This window comes from Halyomorpha halys, unplaced genomic scaffold (assembly GCF_000696795.3).
Source record: "Halyomorpha halys isolate HHAL.00 unplaced genomic scaffold, Hhal_1.1 Scaffold237.1, whole genome shotgun sequence".
Lineage (NCBI taxonomy): Eukaryota > Metazoa > Arthropoda > Insecta > Hemiptera > Pentatomidae > Halyomorpha > Halyomorpha halys.
In genome coordinates this window covers 853063-876590 of record NW_027112495.1, presented here as the reverse complement: position 1 = coordinate 876590, position 23528 = coordinate 853063, and the positions used below count along the sequence as shown (strand labels likewise).

At 28.7% G+C, this 23528-nt stretch overlaps 3 protein-coding genes across 3 annotated transcripts in view; 1 reads left to right on the top strand and 2 right to left on the bottom strand.

Annotated features, from left to right (window-relative positions):
- The window catches only part of hob (hobbit), a gene marked incomplete in the record, with an annotated part of 43534 nt that extends 39269 nt beyond the window's left edge, over positions 1-4265 (bottom strand). Inside the window, 2 exon segments of the mRNA XM_067050336.1 lie at positions 3845-3971; positions 4060-4265. Of these exon segments, the coding sequence (XP_066906437.1) occupies positions 3845-3971; positions 4060-4118 (186 nt within the window).
- Positions 4266-4306: 41 nt separating this feature from the next.
- Positions 4307-9704, top strand: LOC106679967 (cytochrome c oxidase subunit 6A, mitochondrial). Its single transcript, XM_014419381.3, has 3 exons — positions 4307-4464; positions 7219-7367; positions 9534-9704. The coding sequence occupies exons 1-3, from the start codon at positions 4362-4364 to the stop codon at positions 9612-9614; spliced, it is 333 nt and encodes a 110-aa protein (XP_014274867.1). The 5' UTR covers positions 4307-4361; the 3' UTR covers positions 9615-9704.
- Positions 9705-11890: 2186 nt separating this feature from the next.
- LOC106679963 (ketosamine-3-kinase-like) overlaps positions 11891-23528 on the bottom strand; it is a 15366-nt gene continuing 3728 nt past the window's right edge. The window contains 3 exon segments of the mRNA XM_014419376.3: positions 11891-20586; positions 20666-20840; positions 22905-23046. Coding sequence (XP_014274862.2) covers positions 20523-20586; positions 20666-20840; positions 22905-23046 — 381 coding nt within the window. The 3' untranslated portion in view covers positions 11891-20522.

The window sequence follows — 23528 nt, the reverse complement described above, 5'->3', positions numbered from 1 at the left end:
AAAAAAAAAAAAAAAAAAAAAAAAAACCTCTATGCCTGTATAATATAAGAATAATAATCAATTTTCCAACCAGATTTAGAAAGCTGCATTTATAGCAGTCGGGTGGCACTGCATTTTTATATAAAATGTTTCTCTGTTCTTCCTATTTAAAGTAAAAATAAATTAGGTTTACTGCCAGTAGTTTTCTGATATATAGGGCAAAGCCAGTAACTAGAAGCGATTCAGAACGATTTGAGCCTGTTAAATGCGATCATTTCGTTAACTACCGAAAGGGGTTTGAACTATGCACCGAAAAATCCTCAGGAGTTGATTGTTTATTCATGGAACGGTTTCATGATTGCCACCGATAAAGCGAAAGCAGTCAGAGCTAAAACGTTCCGGTTCATCCAGCGAACGCCCGTTAAAAATTTATAATCCTCCATCACGAAACCTAGCGTTTCTCCTTGACCCAGAAGAGTTCTTTTCGGATCGGGCAATTAGTTCGTACGATATCGTCGAGATTATTCTTGTATGACGGCCTTCGATAACACACTCAATATGTACCATCAAGGATTTGCGTCAATAATGAAGTCAGTTTTCGACGCTCATGTTATCAATATTATAGGTGCTTTGGAACGGAGAAGTGATAATTATTGCAGAGAACTGATGAAATCCTTGTTTTTGTCACATCACAATATCGGATCTAGAATTATTTATATATCGAAGAAATCATTTCTTTCCATAGCTAGATCCGTACATAAAAATAAAACATTTACTAGGCAAATTCGACTAGCTGTCTTCCTTGCACACATATATTCATATTACTGCTGCATTTACATAAAAATACATCAAGTAAATTTAATGTAAGTTTATAATATACTACTCATTGGTATCACTCTAATAATTTTCTACATTAGAAGGTCTCGAGGTCATCTTCTTTTCAGGTATCACTGTGGATTGTCAGAAATGGAAGAGGAAGCAAGGCAGTAAGATACCTGGGAATTCACCTAGATCGGGGATCCACCTTACCTGAAATCACCAATATAAGATATGCAAGTAGTGTCTAGAAAACTGAATAAATAAATCGAATCTACAAATTGAACACTATGACAGACAATGAAAAATAGTGAGTGGCTTATATCTGAATTACATGTAGATTCAATTTATTTATTTATTTTTTCAGTTTTCTAGACACTACTTGCATATCTTATATTACACATATCTTCTTACCTACATGATATTATATTTCATCTGTCACTGTTTTCAATCTACTACCATCCAATTCCACGATTATCAATCAATTAAAAAATTTTTTATTGTTCAATTATCAGTTATCAATTTTTATCATTTATGATTTAATTCAATATTTTGTATAATCCTAAATTTGTTTGTATACTATTCCTTTTCAATTGAATGTTTCTCTAAATGTCGTTGTTATCTCTTTTGTTCTATAGCCCTGATGAAGACCTGAAATTCAGGTCGAAATGTCGGCATAAAATAAATAAATATGGTTTTGTTTATTTATGTTGTTCTTTGCTGACTGCACCCCCCGACAAACTTCTCCAATCATTAATCTACGGTCAACTATCTACACCTCAAAATTATTTTAGATTCAAACTCTCAATATTGTAAGAATAATTTTAAATCAAGGAGACGGATGTCAAGGTAGAAAAAATTTTAAACTACAGAAGTGAATTATTAATTAGTCATAAGGTGTTGGAGGTCATATCACCTCTCCAAATAATTCCAACCCCTCACATTATAAACACAATTTTTTAAAGCAAAATTTCTTTATCAACGTTCTACAACTCAAAAAAAAAAAAAAAAATACATGGGATATAGTGAAAAGGAAGTGGTGGGGAGGGAAGGGCAATGCTGATCAATTCTAGCAGAAAAAAGTTTACAATGTAATAGGAGAGTGGAAAATTAGAGGAGATTAACAATACCAACAGGACTGGCATTGGTTGATTGAGTGAGTTCCAGTTAATTCATATAAATATAGGCTCCTAGTACAATATAAAAAATTTTCAAGCTAGAATTGATTTGGGAAAATGGGTGTTCTATTCTAATTAATAATTATAAGGTTGCAATGGGTAAGTTGACCCCGTTACAAACCATTGCCAACATGAAATATCAAGATGTTCGTGCAACCACCTTGTAAGTGATGACCAACATTGAAACAATTTACCCAGAGATGGCTCTAATCATGACAGCAAACATGATAATTTTATGAGATGTGCCACCATCTGCCTGCTTGGATCTAATGTTTGTGTTTCGTATGTTGAGGACCATCTTTTCAAAATTTTCAATGATTTTGTGGATACAGGATACTTTTTAAAAAAGTGGAAAAGCGCTGATTTGCGACTCCCCCACCAGGGAGGGAACCCCTTATATTATCCCTACAAGCAACTACCTAATTCATACAGATAAATATGACTCCTCCCTTTGATGGGCAAGGTTCTGAACCTCATAATGACAAGCTTACCACTTGTTTTCGATCAAGTAAGCTATTACTTGATCACAGCAACATGGTTCAACCAGAAGCAGAGGAACCTCTGATGCCCTTTAGAGAGAAAGCAGCGATGTTGAGGGTAGAGCAGGTTTCTTAATTTTTTGAGCAAGTGGAAGTTGAAAGACACCCATCTTATTTATTTGAAAGTTCTTAATTTTTTTTTTCTTACCTCCTTTATTGTAAATATATATAACAATATTCATATATACCTAAGTATATAAACATGTAACTGGTGCCCTTCCTTTGCCATATAGCATTATAAGGGGTTGGTTCTTAAAAGGGAATCAAAACTGTTATAATACTAAAAACAATATTTGCAGTTTATGATCAACGGTTTTGATTTTACTTCCCCAGAAAACATAGAATTCCTAACAGAGGTCCTTTTCAGGAGCAGTTGGACATAATAGTCCAGTTCATTTTAAATCTGATAAAAAAACTTTTTTAAAAAAAAGTCTAAAGTTATGAATGTATGAATGCTTCTAATAAAATGCATGTAACATTATCAAAAATTGATAACAGTCAGCATTCCTTATATGTAGCCAAATACTCTATTAAGAGAGTTGAGGGTTATTGAGTTATGAATACTTTTTATTTTCTCTCCAGCCTGGCCATTTCTAGCATACAAAAAGTTATCCTATAGGTGACAGACCTATTTAGCCACAATGAGAAGATCAAGATTCATTTTATGGGTCTGCCACAGTATCAATTCCAACCAGAGCCGCTTATGATAAAAGGTTGCTATGGTGACACCTTGATCACCATAGTCTCAAATCATGAATATCAGTGGTTATAACCCAATTACTCAGTCTTCATATGCTTTCAATACCTGCAAAGCAGTTGAGAGAAAAGGGATGAGATCTTATGGTACCAGCATTGCCTTTGAAAGAGCACCTTGAGATTGATACCACAGCAATTTTGAATTGTTAAAACAAATCTTGAACAGTAGAGCAGCATAATCTAAAATCAACCCCAATATTGATTTGTAAAAGCTGTCCAATGCAGGACAAGAAACTCAAATTTAACAGAGTCCCATTTTAGGTGGAACATAAGTACACTTCAAAATAGTTTAATGATTTACTACCACAGATAAATATAATCTTCTCTAGAATTTAAAAGCAGAATTCTATCAATGTATAAGAAAACAATAAAATGAGTAATATTTTGCTAAGCCTATCATCTAACTTCAGGAAATAGAATGTGTATCATTGGAGGGTGTACACCTTGATATCTTATCAATGATAAGTAATATTACATATCTACAACAAAAATAATCTGATGTGCAAGCAAAAAAAACACTGAACTGTTCGAGGCCTGACTATAATATATTTTTAACTTAATAAATAGAATACGTACTATTGTATAACCATTGGTACACAATTGTACATCATGAAGGGTCATGTAAGGGATTCCAATTCTTCCGATTCGAGCCTCTATATGATAGCACCTTTTTATAATCCATCTAATACACTGAGGAAACAATCTGAAAAATGGAGAAAATAGAAGTTTAACCCAACAATATCCAATCTCACTATCTACAGCAAATATTGAATACCATAAGAAGAGGGTACCTGGTGATAGCACAATAAATTAAGAAGAAACCTATAGCAAGTTCTAAGAAACCAAACATTTTATTATATCATTAAAACATACAAAAAATAATACATTCAGGGGACGAGGGTAATTACACATCAAAGTAACTTGATAATCATAACAAAGGTAGGTAACGTGAATTATACGGTTACACTTCACTGGCTCTCTCTGTTGAATTTGTACCAATTTAACAACCAATCAGGGAGCAGGACCCGGAACAGCTGTTTTACTGTTTTTTCCCGAGTTTCTTCCAATTCTCAAGGCAGTGGATTTTCTGAAGATGGCTACTTCAGCGGGTCGACTATTTGTAAGGAATTTTAATTCTTCCAAAACTCTTTTTGCAGAGCTTCCTTCAGCTTCTGCAGTAGCTGGAGACCATGGTGGTTCGTATAATTAATTCATATCCTATTTCAAATTAAGTTATTCTTAATTTTTTCTTAATGTTACATTCTTCATAAATTCAAGTTTCTTCCTTTTTTCTCATTATGAATTATCCTGTTTTGTAAAAGTAATTCTCCTAATTAGTCGAATATTTGCAACTATTTAACTAACAAATACATTCTTTTATTTTAAACTTAAATGTTATCACATTTGTACCTTTCAAGAATTTCTACTGGTGCAGTTTTATGTTATCACCACTTTAGTGTTCTGGATGGAATGAATGTAATTAATTGTTTCAGGATTAACCAAGATAGGATGTAACAACCACAAATTTTAGAAATAAAACTCTTCAATCCTGAACTGTTATCAATTTCTCCATTATGATATCAAAACAGTACTTTTCTTCTAAAATGGAGTAATAGATACAGAAATATTCACAAAATTGTTTGATTGTAGTTACAGTTTATCTTAAATAATTTTAGTTATGAGTTTTTTTTTTTTGGTAATAGTTCAAGTTTATTCTAAAGATTTTAGTAACTGAAGTAAAATAGGTGTACCCATACTTAATAATATGACCTAAAGATTAATCTAATTATTTTCTAAAACATAGCACAGTAGTTTTTATTCCTTTATCTATTTTACTTTCCTGTAAGTCGGTCAACAGCTTGAGTTATAATTTTTTTAATATAGTCATCTAATCTAGGAGTGGAAAAACACTAGTTCTCTTGTGAAGAATTCATACTTAACCATTGGTTTGAATCAAGATTGTTAGCTAGTTATTATACTTATATTGGAGAAGCTGCTGTATATTACAATATGGGGAGATGGTCAGGGGTGCAGTCAGAAAAGATACACAAATAAATAAGTTTTCTTTAATTGTGTGTCTTTGTTGACCTCACCTCCTAACCATCTTCTAATATCAATCTACGTTCAACTATTAAAACCTCATTAATATATCTGTCACCCCAGTGAATATGTGGTTAAGTCAAATTTTGGTCAAAATGAGTTAAGTGGTCTAAGAGAATCACAGAGGCAACATCTTCATTGTGCATAAGTGTCTAAGTCAGTCAACGTTTTAAAACAGAGTTATTGCGATGTGTTTTTTTCAATGGTCGGTTAACAATTAGTTAACTCTATTATCTAATTAGTGATAAGACATATCAAATTGGTGTAAAACAAGTAACAAGTTACCAACGTTTTGGTAGTATTGACGAAATTTCGATGATTTACCACAAACACCTGATTTTACATAAATGTTTAACTTTAACTTTAAAAGTTGTCCCCTGAAAAGTAAGGAATTTTGACTTAACCACATATTCACTGGGGTTACAGATATATTACTGTTAGTCAAAGGATAAACTGGTCCTGGTATTGGATTATCTTGACGATTTTAAGGCAAATAGTTTAGAACAATGCTAAATGGTGTTTAGCAATACATTATTTAAGTTTCAAACTAGTTTAGACCTGAATTTGGATAAGTTAGATTAAATTTAAGGCTAGTGATCCTTGAAGTCTTATTGATGAGTACTAGAGACTGGATTTTCATGCAATTGCATCTTTTGTTTCCTAGTTTCCATTTGAGACAAACCTCAGCAGTAATTTAAATGTTCTATTGGTACTAGTTTTATATTGCATCCATAGGGTTTCTGCATAAATTCACTAATTTTGTGGATTTTTTGCATGACATTGCATTTCTGTTAATTTTTTTTATTTTCAAATACAAAATTATTGTTGAGCTTGATTTTTTTTTAAAATAAAAGCTTTGATTTTTATTGAAAATCAAGTCAGCAATATTATTATAGATAGTTATTTATTCGTGATTAAATTAAAATTGGGTTTTTCCAGTCCTTATAATGGAAATCTATACTGCTAAAACCAATGAAAGGTCAGGGGTTCAATATTTCGTAATGAAGTACTGTTCATTTAACAACGGTTGTGCGAGGAGGTGATTTGTTCATGATCATGCTCAACCGGCAGATTTTCCCCCAATTAATGGTATCCACTTTATAGAAGCTGGGTGGAACCTAAAGGGCTTCATACTATTAATTATATCATAAAGTTGATTTTTTCAGGATATGGGGTACATAAAGTTAGACCTTTTGGATTTTAGATGCATAATTTTGTACATTTTGGACTGTTTTTTACTACACTAAAATCCAATCTAATTATTTACTTAAAAAAAAAAAAATATGTGTCACATAGTTCTCAATGTACCACATTACTTAGCAAAGCATGCAGAAGTATTGACCCGAAGGGTTTCAGTCTGTGAAAATGGTCTAAGATGGTTTTGAAACTAATTACCTCATATAATAATGCTAAAAATATGACTTGAACATCATTATCCCTTTGTACAAATCACTGAGGTTGACTTATACTCACTTAAGAGATTAACTTACCTCCAATGGTATCATTGTCAATGAAAGTTGGACAGATAACTCTTGTACAAAATTTTATTTTAATCAAAACAATCTATTGGAACTTGCGGTTGCATTATGAAGAGGTTAATGACAAGGATCACAAGACTAGATAGAATATGGATATGGTTTTGTTTTGTTTTGTATATTTCATAAGTTTTGAGTCAAGTGCTCATAACACAAGGAATATTGCCAACAATATCTTAATTTATTTGTACCATGTTTCTACTTATTTTAAACTAGATACACAAGTTGTTTAATATTCGTAGTCTCTCATTATTTATTCATTATTATTCTAAGTAATTCTTGAATGATCCTTAATGCTTTCTCTTTATCTTTCAGGTGGTGTTAAACTTTGGCGTAATGTGAGTTATTTTGCTGGAATCCCTGCTGTTCTGTTATGCATGCTAAATGCCTATCTGGCTCATGGTAGCCATGGGCATGACAGGCCAGAATTCAAGAAGTATGAACATATGAGAGTGAGAAATAAGGTGAGATTCAAGTTATCTGCTTTTTTGAATAATTTAAGGGTAGTCCAATTTTTTTTTTTTTAAATTTATATTTAAATTTGTGATTGTTACTTGGGTTACATTTTTTTTTTTTGTTTATAAAACACCTTTTAACTTTATATATACATAATATTATTTTTATAAAACTCATTTTAAGTTATTGTTGTTTTCTTTCTTTTATCCACTATAAAGATTATGTTAGATAGATTGTTCATAGTACAGGTTAGTAATACCAGTACCGTTATTGTAAACTAATTCAGTAATTTAGCTTCATGATTTTTAGCCTCATGTAAGAATTAAGAAGAAAAATATAAATTTAATAAAAGCATAAACTAATATTTTGGTCTGAATAGAATGTTTATTCATTTATAAATCCATATAGATTAAAGATGTTCAATTCTTCCTGCTTTAAATTGCTTAGTGTTTGTTTGGCATGTGCAATAGGGACTTTTTATAGTTGGGATGTTGTCACCAGAAAAGTAACCAAGTACTTATCAACCAAGTAGTATATATTGAAGAAAGATGGGCAGTGATAAATACATTGGAAAAATGCACATTATATTTATTTTGTTTATAGTAAAAATATAATTAAAGTATGGACAAAAACTTGTAATTGTATCATTCAGATTCAATTAGATTGCTTCTGACATTTATTTATCTTATCCTTTGATGCATGTGATAAGATAAAAATATTTACATTATGGTGACTGCAAGTGTTGATAAACAATAACTTAAAATAACAAGAATGGCAATATAACTTAAATTAAACCAAAACTTGGCTCCAAGCTGTATTTAATTATTGCTGCAACTCGTTATACACTATGATACCTAGTTGTTGAGGACAAATCAGTGATGCAAAAGATACAATTCATACAGTAAAACGTTTTTATAACCCTAACCGCTAGATCCTATAGGACCTACAGAAAAAGAACTCCTGTTTTCAGGGAAACACTGATAGGAAATCGTTAAAAACTATTAAAATTAATTTTTAAAGTTGATTTACCATTCAAATTAAAATAATAAATAAAACCACTTAAATCTACAATTGAGTATTTTTTAAAAAAGAATTCTTATTACATACTTCACTCCTTTACTGGAATGGCTCAATTTTATTATATTTTTTTGTTAATATAGACCCAAAATTTTTAATTTTTTTTTAACATAATATAAAATATAAAACACAGAAGTTTAATAGTTTTCTTCCATCTTTAGGGCTCTCTACAATTTTCAACAATAAAGCAATAAGTGATATAATATATAATAGCACACTTACTTTTATAAATAATCATTAATTAAAAATATACTAATATTACCTTTTAAAAAGAAATTTTATTCTCTCACAAATTCTAGTTGTTGTTTGTATAAAATGAAAATAATTTTGTCTTGGATAAGAAAAATGTTGAGAAGATTCCCTTTCTCTATTTCATATTCTGGCTCTTTCGATGCTCTGTGTTCATTATTTTTTTTTCTTTAAATTAGATTTATCCAACTATTTAATTAAAATTATTTTTTATGGTATAGAAAGATATTCATCAGCTATTTCCTAGAATAAGAAAGCAAAACTTCTCAGTCCCTTTTAGTGTAGAGCTCACCTTTCCTTTATCCATTTTTTTTTTGTTAGTTTCATTCCATCACTAACAAATTCATCGTCTTTCGACGTTTTTTGCAGTGAATTCATTGAATGTGATTTATGCTCTGCAAACAAGTCGTACTGCTAATGGCCTTACTCAAGCGTCTACATGTGTTGAAACCATTTTAACTGACGTTCCTCAATCCTGGTCTTCATTGATAGAACCTTCAAATCTAATGATTTAATTTAATTTTTTTAATGATTTCCTTCCCATTTTTATTAAGTTCCCTCATTCTCCAACAAAATTTTCAGAACTACATCATATAAGATATGATATATTGATTAATCATAGACTATTTTGTAATACGTTTCAATAGTTTTGTAACTTTTAAATTATTATAAATTTCAAAAATAATAAAAGGAAGATGGTCTGGGTGCAGTCAAAGGAAAAACTCCAATAGTCCTAAATCTATTTAATTAAAGCGAACATTCTTTAATTTAATGATCTTTTAGTATTTAAAATTTCATTCTAATATTGATGGTATTTATGCAATAATTTTAAAAATTTTCTGTTTCAGAAATTTCCTTGGGGAGATGGAAACCATTCCCTATTCCACAACCCACACACCAATGCTTTACCAGATGGTTATGAAGCGTAATCAGTTTGAAAATAGTCAGCAGCATGTTTGTAATTAAACTCAAGTTATTATGTTATCATTTATAAAAATAAATTTACGAATTCATAGTCATTTGTATTTTTTTCTTCTGTTCCTATCTATTTTGACAAATCAGCCGGTTGTAGAAGGGCAGCAATGCACTTGTTTATTTTTGATTTATATTTTATATGCTTTAAAAACAATGAATTCTATGTTTTTACCATTTTACTGGAGTATATATATTTTACTGGAGATAATACTTAGTTGAAATTTATGAAACACATTAAAAATATGTTCCAGATTCTCAAAAATTTAAACATTTTATAAGTTTATCATTATATAAGAATTTACAGACCATGTTAAGTAAGAAATATGCTCTCCTGAAATCTTTGCTTTTTTCACTGAACCCTGACTATTTGTGTATGACATCATGTAGTACTTTAATATTTCATTGTTTATTAAAGGCATAATGTCAGGTCATCAAAACTTAAGTTTAACTTAGTTATTTAGGTATTACTTCAATGAAACTTTTTTTTAGTGATACTTGGTTGAAAAATATGTTGTTTATGGCTTTGTCTATTATAAGTTTTAATGTTGTTAAATTTGTCTAACTGGATATTGAACCACTTAATTATCTCATCTTTTTATTTTTGTTTATAATCAGTAACATTTTTTTTTTTTTTTTTTTTATATGACCCCCTTCCTAGTCATTTCTGACATGGGGTGGGGGTAGAGGGTTATCTAAAGGTAACCAACCTACTCTAACCATGGCTGGGAGTCAAGTTTTCATTTCGTGGGACACCAGAAATGATAAAGGTCTGATTTGAATTGCCCCACTACAGTCGTGAGGCAGTAGTTTAACTCTCTCAGCTACAAACAGCCCTTACAATCAGTAACAAACTATCCAATATATTTTTTGATAAATATTGGCTTATATTTTAATTCTTCAAAACATTTTAAATTAAAGAAGTAAAATAAATAATAAAAATTTAGTAAATTTTCAATGACTATGTCACTTAAGGTAACTATTTTACTTCTTTGATTCTGTTATTTTACTTATATATTTAATTACATATACATTTTCTTTCTCATTTTTCATAACTTTTAATCAATTTTCATTTCGTACACTTATTTACTTTTTCATGTATATATTATTTTCTTTTTCTTTCCTTGTTTCATAATTTTAATATTACTTATTCTCTAATACTGCTTATATCTTCTAATGATATTTATACTATATATTTTCTCCCAATACTGTATATGTGTCTATATTATCTGTTATCTTCTTATTTTCTAGTTATTCTGGAGTTCTTTTTATTGATTATGGTCATTTTCCTTTTTGAGTCTGATGATGGCCTGAAATGTCACTAATTAAAACAGTTTTTACTTGTGTCCTTCACTGACCACATCCCCAACCATCTTAGATAAAATAATACAATTATGATGAATGAAGGCAATTAAAATAAAATGTAATTTAATATAAGTTTTTTATTTTCTAGCTGACATTCTTCAATTAGTTCAGTTTTGATAAAAACTAGCAGACCTGGCAATGTTTTACTGTTGTTAGATTTTAGATTGTACTCTGTATAGATTGAATGAACACAATTGACAGTCTGATATCAATTTAGTTGAAATTAAACCTTTACTCACATATTATAATGGTTATGTCAAGGCAATAAAATTCTATTACATAATGTTCGAAAATATAAGCCGCTCAGATACTATATCTTTGTTAATTGTCCAATTTTAACTTCTTTTTTTTTTGTTTTGTTGGGAATATATTTTTCACATAACATTTAATAATAACAGTTTTAAAAACTAACAATTGTTAGGAGTGGAATAAAGTTGATATCCATTTTTAGCATCTTGAGGAACTCTCCCTAATACAAATTTTCTGAAAAAAATCGTTTTGTACAAATTTTGTTCTTATATGAATGAGCCTTCAATTTCTTTTAAAAAATAATACATTCAACATGGCCCAATTTAATTTACACAAAACTAAAGAATGGTTTTGAGCTCTATACTATACTAAATGGCATAAAACGGATCTAATTAAACAAATTAGAACCAGAGATATAAAATAAAATATTTTAAAAGATTTTCTTCAGTTGAAACAACTATTTTGTCCTTATAAGGCTTTAAAGTCTAAATGTTGTTATTATGAGTTGAAAGAGCAGACATTCAGCTTTATAACAGTAGTAGTAAAATAGGATTTAGATAAATTGCAGAGGAGTTATGAATAATGGACAGTGGTAGAGAAAAAAAAAAGTCCAAATAAATCTATTCAAAATTGTTTAATTTCTTTTAAAAGTGGTATTTAAGGGTTTCAGACAACCTAAAAATGAATGCTTTTACCTAAAAAAATAAAATATTGTCAATCTACTTTGTTTATTGCCTCCTTATGATTTTTCTCAATAAAAAAGAGTATAATGGAATCAGTAATATTTTTATCTTATTCTTCAGAAAGAAACAAATCGAATGGTATATAACCTTGAAAAAAATATATACATTCTGAGCTATGCTCCAATAATAGTTAATTTTATTTATAACTTTTTGTAAATCCAGGATTTCAATAGCTAAGAACCTTTCAAGGACGACACTGAACATTTTGAAAAAAACAACGTGTAAATCGGTTGAGAAATGTCGAAAATTTTAAATAAATAACAAATGAACATAACATTTTTATTTAAATAGATTAGGTTTTTTAATCTAAAATTTTTCAAACTTCATAGTGTGATTTTTCAAAAGTTTGGTTGATAATTCATAAATTATAGTTACAGGTTTTGTTGTTACACTTAATTTTTTGCTTCAAAAAACAAAAAAAAATTAGATTAAAATCAAGTGAAAAAAAGTTAAAATTAATAATTTTTCTTATAAATATCAATTTTTTTACATTATATCACAACTAGTTTCATAACTAATTCAGTATAAATATTTATTCTTTTTTTACATTTACTACTTTTTGTTATTTATTTCATTTAACAAGAATAAAAAATAAAGTAGCTATACACAATCTTATCTAATTTAATTTCTATAATCTAATATAATGTATAATAATATACATTTCTTAATTTTTTTTAAATGAAGGAAACAGACCTTCGTGAGATCAATAAATAATGAAAGCTCTTTTAACTAATTTAACAGAATACTTAACAATTAAATTTAACACAAAATTATAGCTGGTAACTGAGTAATTCTTATACTTATCTACTCATAATTATTTTGAAAGATACATTTGAGAACTTGTAATTAATATACTATTCATTTGATAATGTCAGGGATCAATTTTGAGGAATTGGGAGCCAGAAAGGACCATCCCCGTTTTTGTAAAAATTGAAATTGAAGTGTTTAAAGCATTGTATCTCGTGGGATCTAGATTCGAGATATGGGTATAGGAGGAATAGCCAGTTTACAATATTAGACTAATGTCTTTGATATCAAGTTGGCAGTGAAAGAATTTTTCAAAGTTCTAATGTAGTTTCACAAAATTATATTAGAATCTAATTAACAGTTGATCTAAAAATCACAGCTCGATAGGTTGGTACATTCTGGTTCTCAACACCTCAATTTTCCTTTTAATTTGCTAAAAAAAACTTTGGTACGCACTGTAGCATGCTTTTATGGTCCAATGAATAAAATACAATTACTTTGAAATTGGAAAGATTCTAGTCATAATTTTACTTAAGACTAGTCTTAAACCTAAACCTACAGTAAGGAAAAAAATAGTATTGAAAGCATAATCTTTTTTAAAATAATTTTACTTTTTTAGGGCCAGAAGTTATTTCACCTGTTAAAAAAAAGTTCTGGTTTAATAACTGAATTTTTAAATCAGAGTCATTAATTTTAAGTTAGAAAATACACTATTTTTAGGAATATAATACTATTTTTAGGAATATAATACTATTTAATCAAGAATAGTTTATTACAGTAAATTTTCATTATTTAAGTTTTTAAAACTTTTACTATTAATGAGATTTAAATTATAGTTGTAGTAAAAATTTACCTGAAACCAAAGTAAAAAAATGCCGCATACTTAATTAGAAAGAAAAGATATAAGCTGAATATATTGATTTAAGACACATATTTAAGAACTATTGTTATCTAATTTCAAAAATACTTTGAGTACTAAATGGTTCAGAAATTACTTTTCATTTTATTGCTTAGTTTAAAATTCATTCAATTCACTTTAAACTTTGAGTATATTACATTAATCATTTAATTTGAAGATGTTTTAATCATATTAAAAAGTTGAGATTTTATTTTCAAAAAATTTAAAAATAAATTTATTTAAAAAAAAAATCATGCGTTCCAATACTTTTTTTTTCTCTCTTGTCATAAACATTTTTTTTTTCATTTCATCATATATGATGTACAATTTTTTAAAACAATAAGAGTATTGATTGGTGACAATTTAAAACAAAATCAAAGAACCCAAAGTTAAAATAAATACGTAACTAAAGCACCTAGGTAAATCAGTCCTCAATTTATTAGAACTTATTTATTGAAAATCATGAGTGAAATGAACTTCTTAAACTTGAGTTGACGACTGAGTCACCTTTTATTTAACAAATCACACTTTTAAAAGTAAAAAGAAACAATATTTATTCGATATTCCTGGACAATAAATAGCATTTAACAGAAGTAATAAGCATATCTATCACAATTTAATATTTATTTTGTTTCTTTATTTTTCAGTTTACCACAATAGATGAAACTAATTGCAACAATATAATCTTTTCAAAATTGTCCTAGCTGAGAATCGATGATAAATCATAGCACATAACAATATAAATTTACTAGAGGAACAAGGAATGTTTCAAATTACCAATTATTTATCACATTATTAATTTCAGAATATCTGTTTCATTTGGGAAGTTGTAGTATGTTAGAGGGAGCTTAGAAATACAGGGATTAAAGTCAAGATTGGTTTATTGTTAGAAAGTGTATGTTTTATAAATTTAGTTATAAGATAAATATATAAGAATATTATTTAAATATTGTATGTATAATATATTTATCATTTAAGTGCATTTAAAAAACATTCACTTTTTCAAAATAAAACAAACTTGACTTAACTCCATCATCATTCTGACCCCCTTATACAAATGTTAATAATTTTTTTGTTTATTTTTGTTCTTATATACTTCGAACCTTATATATACCTTGATATGAACCATATCTTATATACTGTCCCTGCCCATGAAAAGATAAAAATTCATTGAACTTGATTTGTAAAATTATTAAAAAATACTAGTTCATATTAAAAAGATTAGTTTCTATATTCTGTTTAAAACTTCATTGGGAGCCTCTTTCACAGTTTTTGACTATTTTTAATTAATTAGTAGAACTTACCTAAAGTTTATCTAACTGGTTAAAACCAGAGGTGGGGGAGGGCAGGGGAACTAGGGGGATGTTGACCAGCCAGGATCTCATGCCCTGAATAGTATTCAACCCTCCAAACTCTGACAGCATCCCGTCCTAAATGTGAAAGTCCCACAATATATAACAGGGCCTAGATTTAGACCCACTAGTGGATTCCTAGGAAGTAACCAAGATGACATGGAAAGACTCTAATGAGAGAAGCGGAGGAAATCGGCTTGCAAGTAAATGAAGACAAAACAAAAAAGTATATGAGTGTAAGCAGAAAAATCCACCCTAAAAACATGGTCTGTGTGGATGGCAAGTTGTTTCCAAAAGAAGACAGTTTCAATTACCTCTGCTCCACAATAACCTCAATAAATTATCAATGAACTGAGATAGGTCAGCGTATAACAAGCAAAAACCTTCTTCTCCCTGTCATGAATACTGAAATCCCCAAAAAATTGAAGCTAAGGAGGTAAAATGCCATGATAAAGCCAGCTCTGATATACGGCTATGAGACCTAGGTTCTAAAAGATACTCTAGAAAGCAGAATCGAGAGATTTGAAAGGAAGTTCTCCATACAATTATAGGAGCAATCTGAGATCATAACCTCAACACATGGAGGAAAAGAACTAACAGTAAACTGCTTGCAGAGACTAGTCAGTCAATATCTCATAATATGAAGGCAAGAAGGTTAAAATAGGCAGGACATGTGGCTCGAAGCAATCCATTAGGACGCCGCTACACAATAATGAATGCCATTAATGTGGCAAGAGACCATGCAGGAGGTCAAAAACCAGATAGACAAAATCAACAAAGGTGCGAAAGAGCTGCATGCAGAACTAACTAGAAAGCAGTATCCTAAGACAGGTAAGGTATGAAGAAGGCTGGCTAGTTCGGGCAGCCAAAGATCTACAATGTCTGTAGATCCAACCGAAAAAAAAAGAAGAGAATAGTCAAAACTGGTGTTTGATCAGTACAGCAATAACCTAATGACTATAGATTGAAACCTATACTCATTACCAAGAGTTTAAAATGACATAAGGTTCATGAGTATGGCTTTCATCTATTATTGGTGGCTACTCCAGAATATCAAGGTGCAATCAAGTGATAAAAGTTATATCAAACTTTCACCTTGATTTGCAAGACCAATATTATTGCAGTAGCTGAGAATCAATGCATAATTATTGCTGATTTTACAAATTCTGATGTAAATTAAAAAATAAATAATTAATAAGTAGCAATAAATAAATAATGTTTTATTTGAAATTAGAAACTTGGGAACACAATTTTAAACTTAGTGATTCTTTATCTTTGTGTTGTTAAGTCTAATACTAACTGTAGATGAGTAAGACACTTTCAAATTAACAGGCTGTATTAACCCATGGGCACTCGGGACCTGACAGATTCTCCTGTAGAATAGCAATCACATATTGTTTTAAATATTTTTGATTTGCAGAGTGGTGGAGATCACCGGTGCCCCCACCTATTACCATCAAAGCTAGATGTTTTCTTTGGGGTTTCACAGAAAAAATGGCAGATGAAAGACGGATATACAATTTTGAGAATCCTAGTGGTATTGAAAAATACAATGGGCTCAATTTGAAACAGAAGAAGACGATCTCAATAAAATGGGAATAATGAAAAAATGTAAGATCCAGTTGAGGGATGCAAAACAGATTCAGACCAGACCAGAGATTCAAATGATTTCATGTATACTCAACTAGATAATGAAGATAAAGATTATTTTATTACTTATAGAAATTTTTTTTTAACTTCTGGGGATGAAATAAAAACTCTTTAACATCTAAAGAGGAGGTGCAAACAAAACAAACTGACTGACATAATAGGGCCAAAAAAAAAATTGTTTAGTCAAGGAATTATTCCTCTAAACTATGACTGAATATGAGTATTAAGCCTTCATTGTTGTTCCTTGTAAGGGCAAGTAAGGAAAAAGTATTAGAAAGTGTATTTCTTTAATTCAAGTACATATGAGACCTTTTAGTTTTAGTGCACCTCAGGTTTATTTTTGATCACATGTTCTGGCAGGTTAATATTGGGAAATGAGAGTTGTATCATTGAAGTATACTTAACGTTAACTCTGTAAAGAAAGTATCAAATGTGTTATAACTAACTGGACGTTTATCATTTAATAATATAAGCAGAAAAGTTAATCTAAAAACTTTTTTAAAATTTATTCTTTTGTTTAAAATAATGGAAACATTAGGATGGTATTAGTTCATTTGCCACGATGGCAAATCAGACCAATGGATAAGAACCGATGACAACTTTTTAAATTACTACTTTTTCTACTAAACTAAGAATACTGTCTTTGCTAAGAAAAATACCATTGAGAGTTTCTTTAAAAATTGTTTCAATAAAATATTTCAATTCGTAAGTTTTGACAGATTTACCCCAGCTAAGGAATTTGATTATCTTCTAAACGGTTATAAAAATGATTAAGAAACATTAAATTGTAATCCAGTAACCAGTAGTTTTACCTATGTGAAATTATTCTACATAAATGAAACATAATAATGAACAAATTACCAACTATTAACTAGCACAATTCAGTGGCAAAATATGTATAACAATTATAAGAACAGTCGTTCTACACCTCCAAGCTGTATAAAAGAGTTGTTGCCTTGAACCAAGCAATGGTGTTCTAGATAAACTGAACCATTTTATCTACATAGTGCTATTCAAGCCACAGTAATACTTAGGAAAACAAATTTAAAACTATTTTATGATTTCCAAGTTTGCTGTTATACATCATTATAACATTAAATTATATGTTATAACTATCACTGCAATATATTTTCCTCTTATGTTGATTTTACTTTAAATAAAAACTTTGAAGATATTTTAGCTAATTAAAGTGTAATTATAAACTAAATATAAAACTATTGTTATATATATATACACACATATAAAGAAGCATGTGTCAATTTACAGCATTAGAATTAAAAAAAAAAAATTGTGACAGTTTAAAATTGTAACTAACTCATTAAGAAATATTATCAAAATGAAAATTATTTTTAATTGACATTAATTGAACATACTCTTAAACAAGACCATAGTGCAAAGGTAAGCAGTATATCTCTGAATCTATGTTAGCTGGCAAAAGTTTTCCTACATCCAAATTAAAAAACAAAACAAAGAAAAACATTAAGGAAAGTCGGAGCAAGTACACAGACATATTTTAAAAGCCTAATTTATGTAAGTATTAATAATTTAATTTTTTAGAAGGAGATTTGAAACTTTGACAATAAATATGTCATACTATTTCTCTCAACAGAAAAAATTTTAAAATTAACAATTGGTTCATGTTAAAATAAAAATATACAAAAGTTCCCATGTGGGCATTGGTGCACACTTGCAAAAATGGTGTAAGAGCATAAATGACTTTTATTCTTCTAGTGTTTAAATTGAACGGCTCTTGGGGGTAAAAAAAAAGAAACCCTGTTTCCCTTAGTTTCAGAACAGCAATAACGTTTTAAATTAGTCAAAATTTCACTGAGTATTTTTTTTTTTCCTAGTAAAGTCAAGGGAGTAAAATAATGATATAATGTTACATAAGTTAAATGAATAATAAAACTGAATTTTTAAGAAATTCAAGGGAACTTTTTCCTTACAATTTATACAAATTATACTTATTTATAAAAGGAAAATATTATATTAAGACTATAAAATGAAGAAGGATATGGTCCACTTTCCCCCTTTTCACATCCAATTTTAATCAAGAAGGAAAGTTAAAGAGGTAAGTGTAGACCTTAACTTAAACTTTAATTATTTCAAAATAATATGACTAATGAATTACTTAATTGCTTTAATAACAGCCAACTCATTTTATCAAAATCAAGAGGTAATGGCATTCAACATGAGTCTGACTTTTTTAATGGTAGGCCATTTACTTCCCAGTTCAAGGCACTTGAGATGACAGCTATTTTTAAAAATCTTTTATGCTCTTTCCACAAAAATGCATGTGTAGCGACTTATCTCAATTAAAATATTTTTCCTTACAAATTTATTTTATAAAACACATAATTTAAGTATGAATATAATGCCTAAATGTAAACGTGCTTCCACATTTTTTAACAACTTAACACTTATCCCTCACAGAAATATTTTTGGTAGGCTAGATCTATCTCTATTGCCCAACTTTTCTCCTTCCTGAAAATAGTTTACTATATATGGCACACTAGAAAATAGTAAGACAGCATCAACTGACTCAAGTACAACCTTGCTCTTATAAAAAAATCTTTTTTTGATATACATCTATTTTTATTTTCTATTATTTCACTTAAGTTGAAATACATTCTAACTAAAAAAATCAACAATAGAATTTTAATACTTTAAAAAATGAAAGCAACATTTTAGAGACAAATCGTCTCAACCATCATTTTGTAAGATACCTCTGTATTTTTTTCTATCTTCAACAAAGCTTTTCTTGCTTTTAAGCTTGCCTTCAGAATGAAGCATTAAATTTTATTTTTTTTTAAATGTAAACAATTTTTTTGGAGTTATGATATATCAGAGCTTAAGTGACAATTTTTTTAACTTAACGAGAGATAAATGTAAGCTAAATTAATCATCCTGACAACAATAATTAAAGCACAGAATAAACAAAAAACAACTCTACTTTCAACAAATGTGTCATGTACGATAACTTGTGCTAGACTAAAACGTTAAACTAGACCTATTTATTTTTAAATTTAATTAACCTTTAACTTGAAAAAGTATTAAAACAATTTCTTTTTCATTGCAAACATTTCACAAGGCTATTCTGTATTTATTTCTACTTTGGTAGAAAATGACAAAGCAGAAACTTGAACTACAAATGTAACTAAAATTTTAAAATGTCTTCAAGAGAAAATTAGGATGGCTACAATGGATTGAGAGATCATACCGAATTCAAGTCATTCATTAATTACTTTAAAAAAAAAAGTTCTTAGGCCAAGAACATTTCAGTTGAGCATAATTTTAAGCTATGCTTGTAAACAAAAAAGTTTTACTTAAGAATAACTACAAACTAATAATTAAAATCAGCGATCATTAATTTCAAATTATGTATCAACAATGAATGTGGTATCAAATGCATTATTTAAATGTTCTGAAAATGAAATCTACCCTGCATATCAATTGAGCACAGTGACATAAGCAACTAAAAAAAACCTCTACTTATGACCTCGTAGGGACTTTTACACCCATTTTGATCAGCTTTTCTTGAACTAAGAAATGCAATATATAACTAAATTTTAAAAAAATATATAGTTACTAGAAACATATAGGCAACAGGTAATTTAAAGCAAACTAATTTGAAATTTAAATTATCTATAAAAAAAAAAAATTGTCTGTATTAAATAAAAACAAAAGCACTACTGCAGCGCTTGATTAACAACCTACATATCACTTCAATACTTCAGTCAAATGAATGCGTCTCATTTCAATGTATATCCTCATAGATCAGGACCAATTCCACCAAATCGATGATCAGGGTGAATCATCATCTGGCCAGCAGATGTCAGGAATTGTCCTGAAAGAACTACATCATTTCAACAAACTTTTTATGACAGCCATTGTTGATTTCTTGTAACCATCTCCAAAATGATTCCTAAGAAATAAATGAAATCTATGAACATAGAACTAAATAAGCATGCATCATGAAGAGATTAGAAAAATGCAAAATATACCAATGATTTAGGTAATGAAAAAGAGTGTATAGCCTTTGTCGTCCTTCAAAGCCAGGAGTTTTTGGTATAACTTTATGGTAAGAATCATAAAAACTTCTTGTGAAACCACCAAACATTCCGGAGATAGCAAGCTCATATTCATGATGGCCATAAAATGCAGCAGGATCAAATATAACTAAAGGAAATATGATGAAAAAGATTAAACTAAATTTCAATCCAAAGAAATAGTTTTAAGAAAATGGCTTTTATTGGAAGATTATTAGTGATGCTTGGGATTGAGGCCAAAAAGGTACGAGATTATAACAGAAAAACTATTTATTGGTCATCAAATAGCTTACTAATAAATAGTTATTCCTGCTATTTTGTCCTGTCTTTTTGACCACCACCAAAAATTATTTTTAATCTATTAATTATTGGAGAAGTTTGTCGGGGGGTGCGGTCAGCAAAGAACAACATAAATAAACAAAACCATATTTATTTATTTTATGCCGACGTTTCGACCTGAGTTTCAGGTCTTCATCAGGGCTATAGAACAAAAGAGATAACAACATTTAGAGAAACATAAAATTGAAAAGGAATAGTATACAAACAAATTTGGACTTATACAAAATAGTGAATTGAATCATAAATGATAAAAAATTGATAACTGATAATTGAATAGTAAAAAAAAAAATTAAATTGATTGATAATCGTGGAATTAGATGGTAGTAGATTGAAAACAGTGAAAGATGAAATATAATATCATGTTGATAAGAAAGTATGTATAATATAAGATATGCAAGTAGTGTCTAAAAAACTGAAAAAATAAATAAATAAATAAATTGAATCTATAAATTGAACAATATGACAGACAATGAAAAATAGTGAGTTGCTCATTATCTAACGTTGTCATTAAATAAATAAATATGGTTTTGTTTATTTATGTTGTTCATTGCTTACCGCACCCCCCAACAAACTTCTCCCATCATTAATCTACAGTCAGCTATCTACACCTCATTACTTTTAATCTAAAATGTTTGAAAAACTAAATACAAATCATCACATTTATTTTTATAACCATGCATTATGTTAATATTTATTTATTATTATTATTATTTATTTATTTATTATTCAGTATGTTAAATTAATTCACAGGAAATTACTAGTAGCAAATTAATTATAACCTGTTTTAATAATTGAAAAAATAATTATAATATTATGCACATAAATTTTACTATATGTTTGCTAAAATTTATATTTTAAAAAGTATATTTTTTTTAAGAAAGTATTATTATGATTAGTTAATAATCTGAATATTAACTATTACTTCCTATAAAATAGAGGATTAATTTTTCAATAATGATAAATATCTTTTTTTTTTTAATTCTAGATGGTGATATTATTTCCACTAAATACTTTTTTTTTTAGTTTAAGTGTAATCACAATAATATTTTTTAAAAAAAGAATGTTATATCATAAATCATATAATAAAATAAAATAAATTGTAAAATGAAGGATAATGGGACATAGTAACATTTGAAGATATTTTATAAATAAAGCCCCCTCATAATTTTTATTAGGTAGATAGGTATATAAATAGTTACCTAATAAATAATTGATTTTTTTTCTTCTAAGCCCCATAGATGTGGGGAGTTGTTCTCATAATGAAAATGGGTTGAAGGTAGCCTCTTTTTTTGCATTCTGGTAATGTATTTTAAGAGGGGCCTGAGGAGCATTTATCATTCAGAAAGGGGTAGTCTGTATTTTGTGTCAATCTGTTGGTGATGGGGCTCACCAGATTTGCTGATTGAAATAATTTAGTTACTTGAACTAAGTCGAGTCTGAGTCTGTTTGTGTGTCTGCCACCTTTGTGTTCATCCTGTCAGTGAAACAATTCATAATTTTTTAATGAAACATGTGAGTCAATAAAAATATTTTTGCAAATGACAAAGTAGAGTATGAAATATGAAATTTAATAAAATTAACACTAGTTCATTTACACACTAAATCCCAACTTCTCTCCGAATTAGGGCCAAATCGAATAAGCTGTTTTCGAAATATAGGTGTGCCTAAAAAAATTTGTTTACCCATGTGTAGGTGAAAGTAGTGGACGGAATCTGATAAAATTGATGTGAGACCAACCCCCAAAATATCTGAAACTTTCATCAAAATTGGACTAACAAAGTTAGTGAATTAAATAAAATTAATTGATCATCAAAATTGAATACAAAGTTCAAGTATTTAGTAATTAAAACAATACCTGGATGTCTTTTAGTTTGAGCAGCGTTTCCTCCCCACAGGTCACCATGTAGCAAGGAAGGGCGGATCCTTTGGTCTTTGAAAAATTTTGGAATGATGATTTGTAATCTGGACCACATTTCGATAGCTTCTCTATCTCCTTTCTAATCATTTTAAATAAGTCCAATTAGAAGGCATGTTAAAAAAAATATTGCATAATAAATTTAAAAGCTTAATTTATTTAAATAATAACCTGTAATTTTAGAAAGAAATTAGTTGAATATATCATGACCAACTTTATAATAATAAATTATTACATCTTTTTTTACTGGGATTTATTCTTAATTATTAACTATCAATCAAAATATTGAAGAAAAATATTTTTAGGAACTCATTAAACCCACATTGTAAAAGATAAAATAATATAAGAATATTTTATTTTTTATTAATTTTACAAGCAAAGAAATATATTTTATACATATATACATTTTAGTGAAATTATGCCCTTTATTTTTAACCTTCTTCATTTTCAAACTTTCTTTTCTTACTTCTTCAACACAATCATCTTATTACAATTCCTTGGTATTACAAATAAAACTCTATGGAAGTATTAGTTGACATTTTTTCATGAAAGTTTTTATAAATA

Excerpts from the sequence above, each read along its gene's own strand:
- LOC106679967 (XM_014419381.3), top strand. The coding sequence starts at position 4,362 with ATGGCTACTTCAGCGGGTCGACTATTTGTAAGGAATTTTAATTCTTCC. Across the intron at positions 4,465-7,218 it reads AGTAGCTGGAGACCATGGTG|GTGGTGTTAAACTTTGGCGT; the intron begins GTTCGTATAATT and ends TTTATCTTTCAG. Across the intron at positions 7,368-9,533 it reads ATATGAGAGTGAGAAATAAG|AAATTTCCTTGGGGAGATGG; the intron begins GTGAGATTCAAG and ends TTTCTGTTTCAG.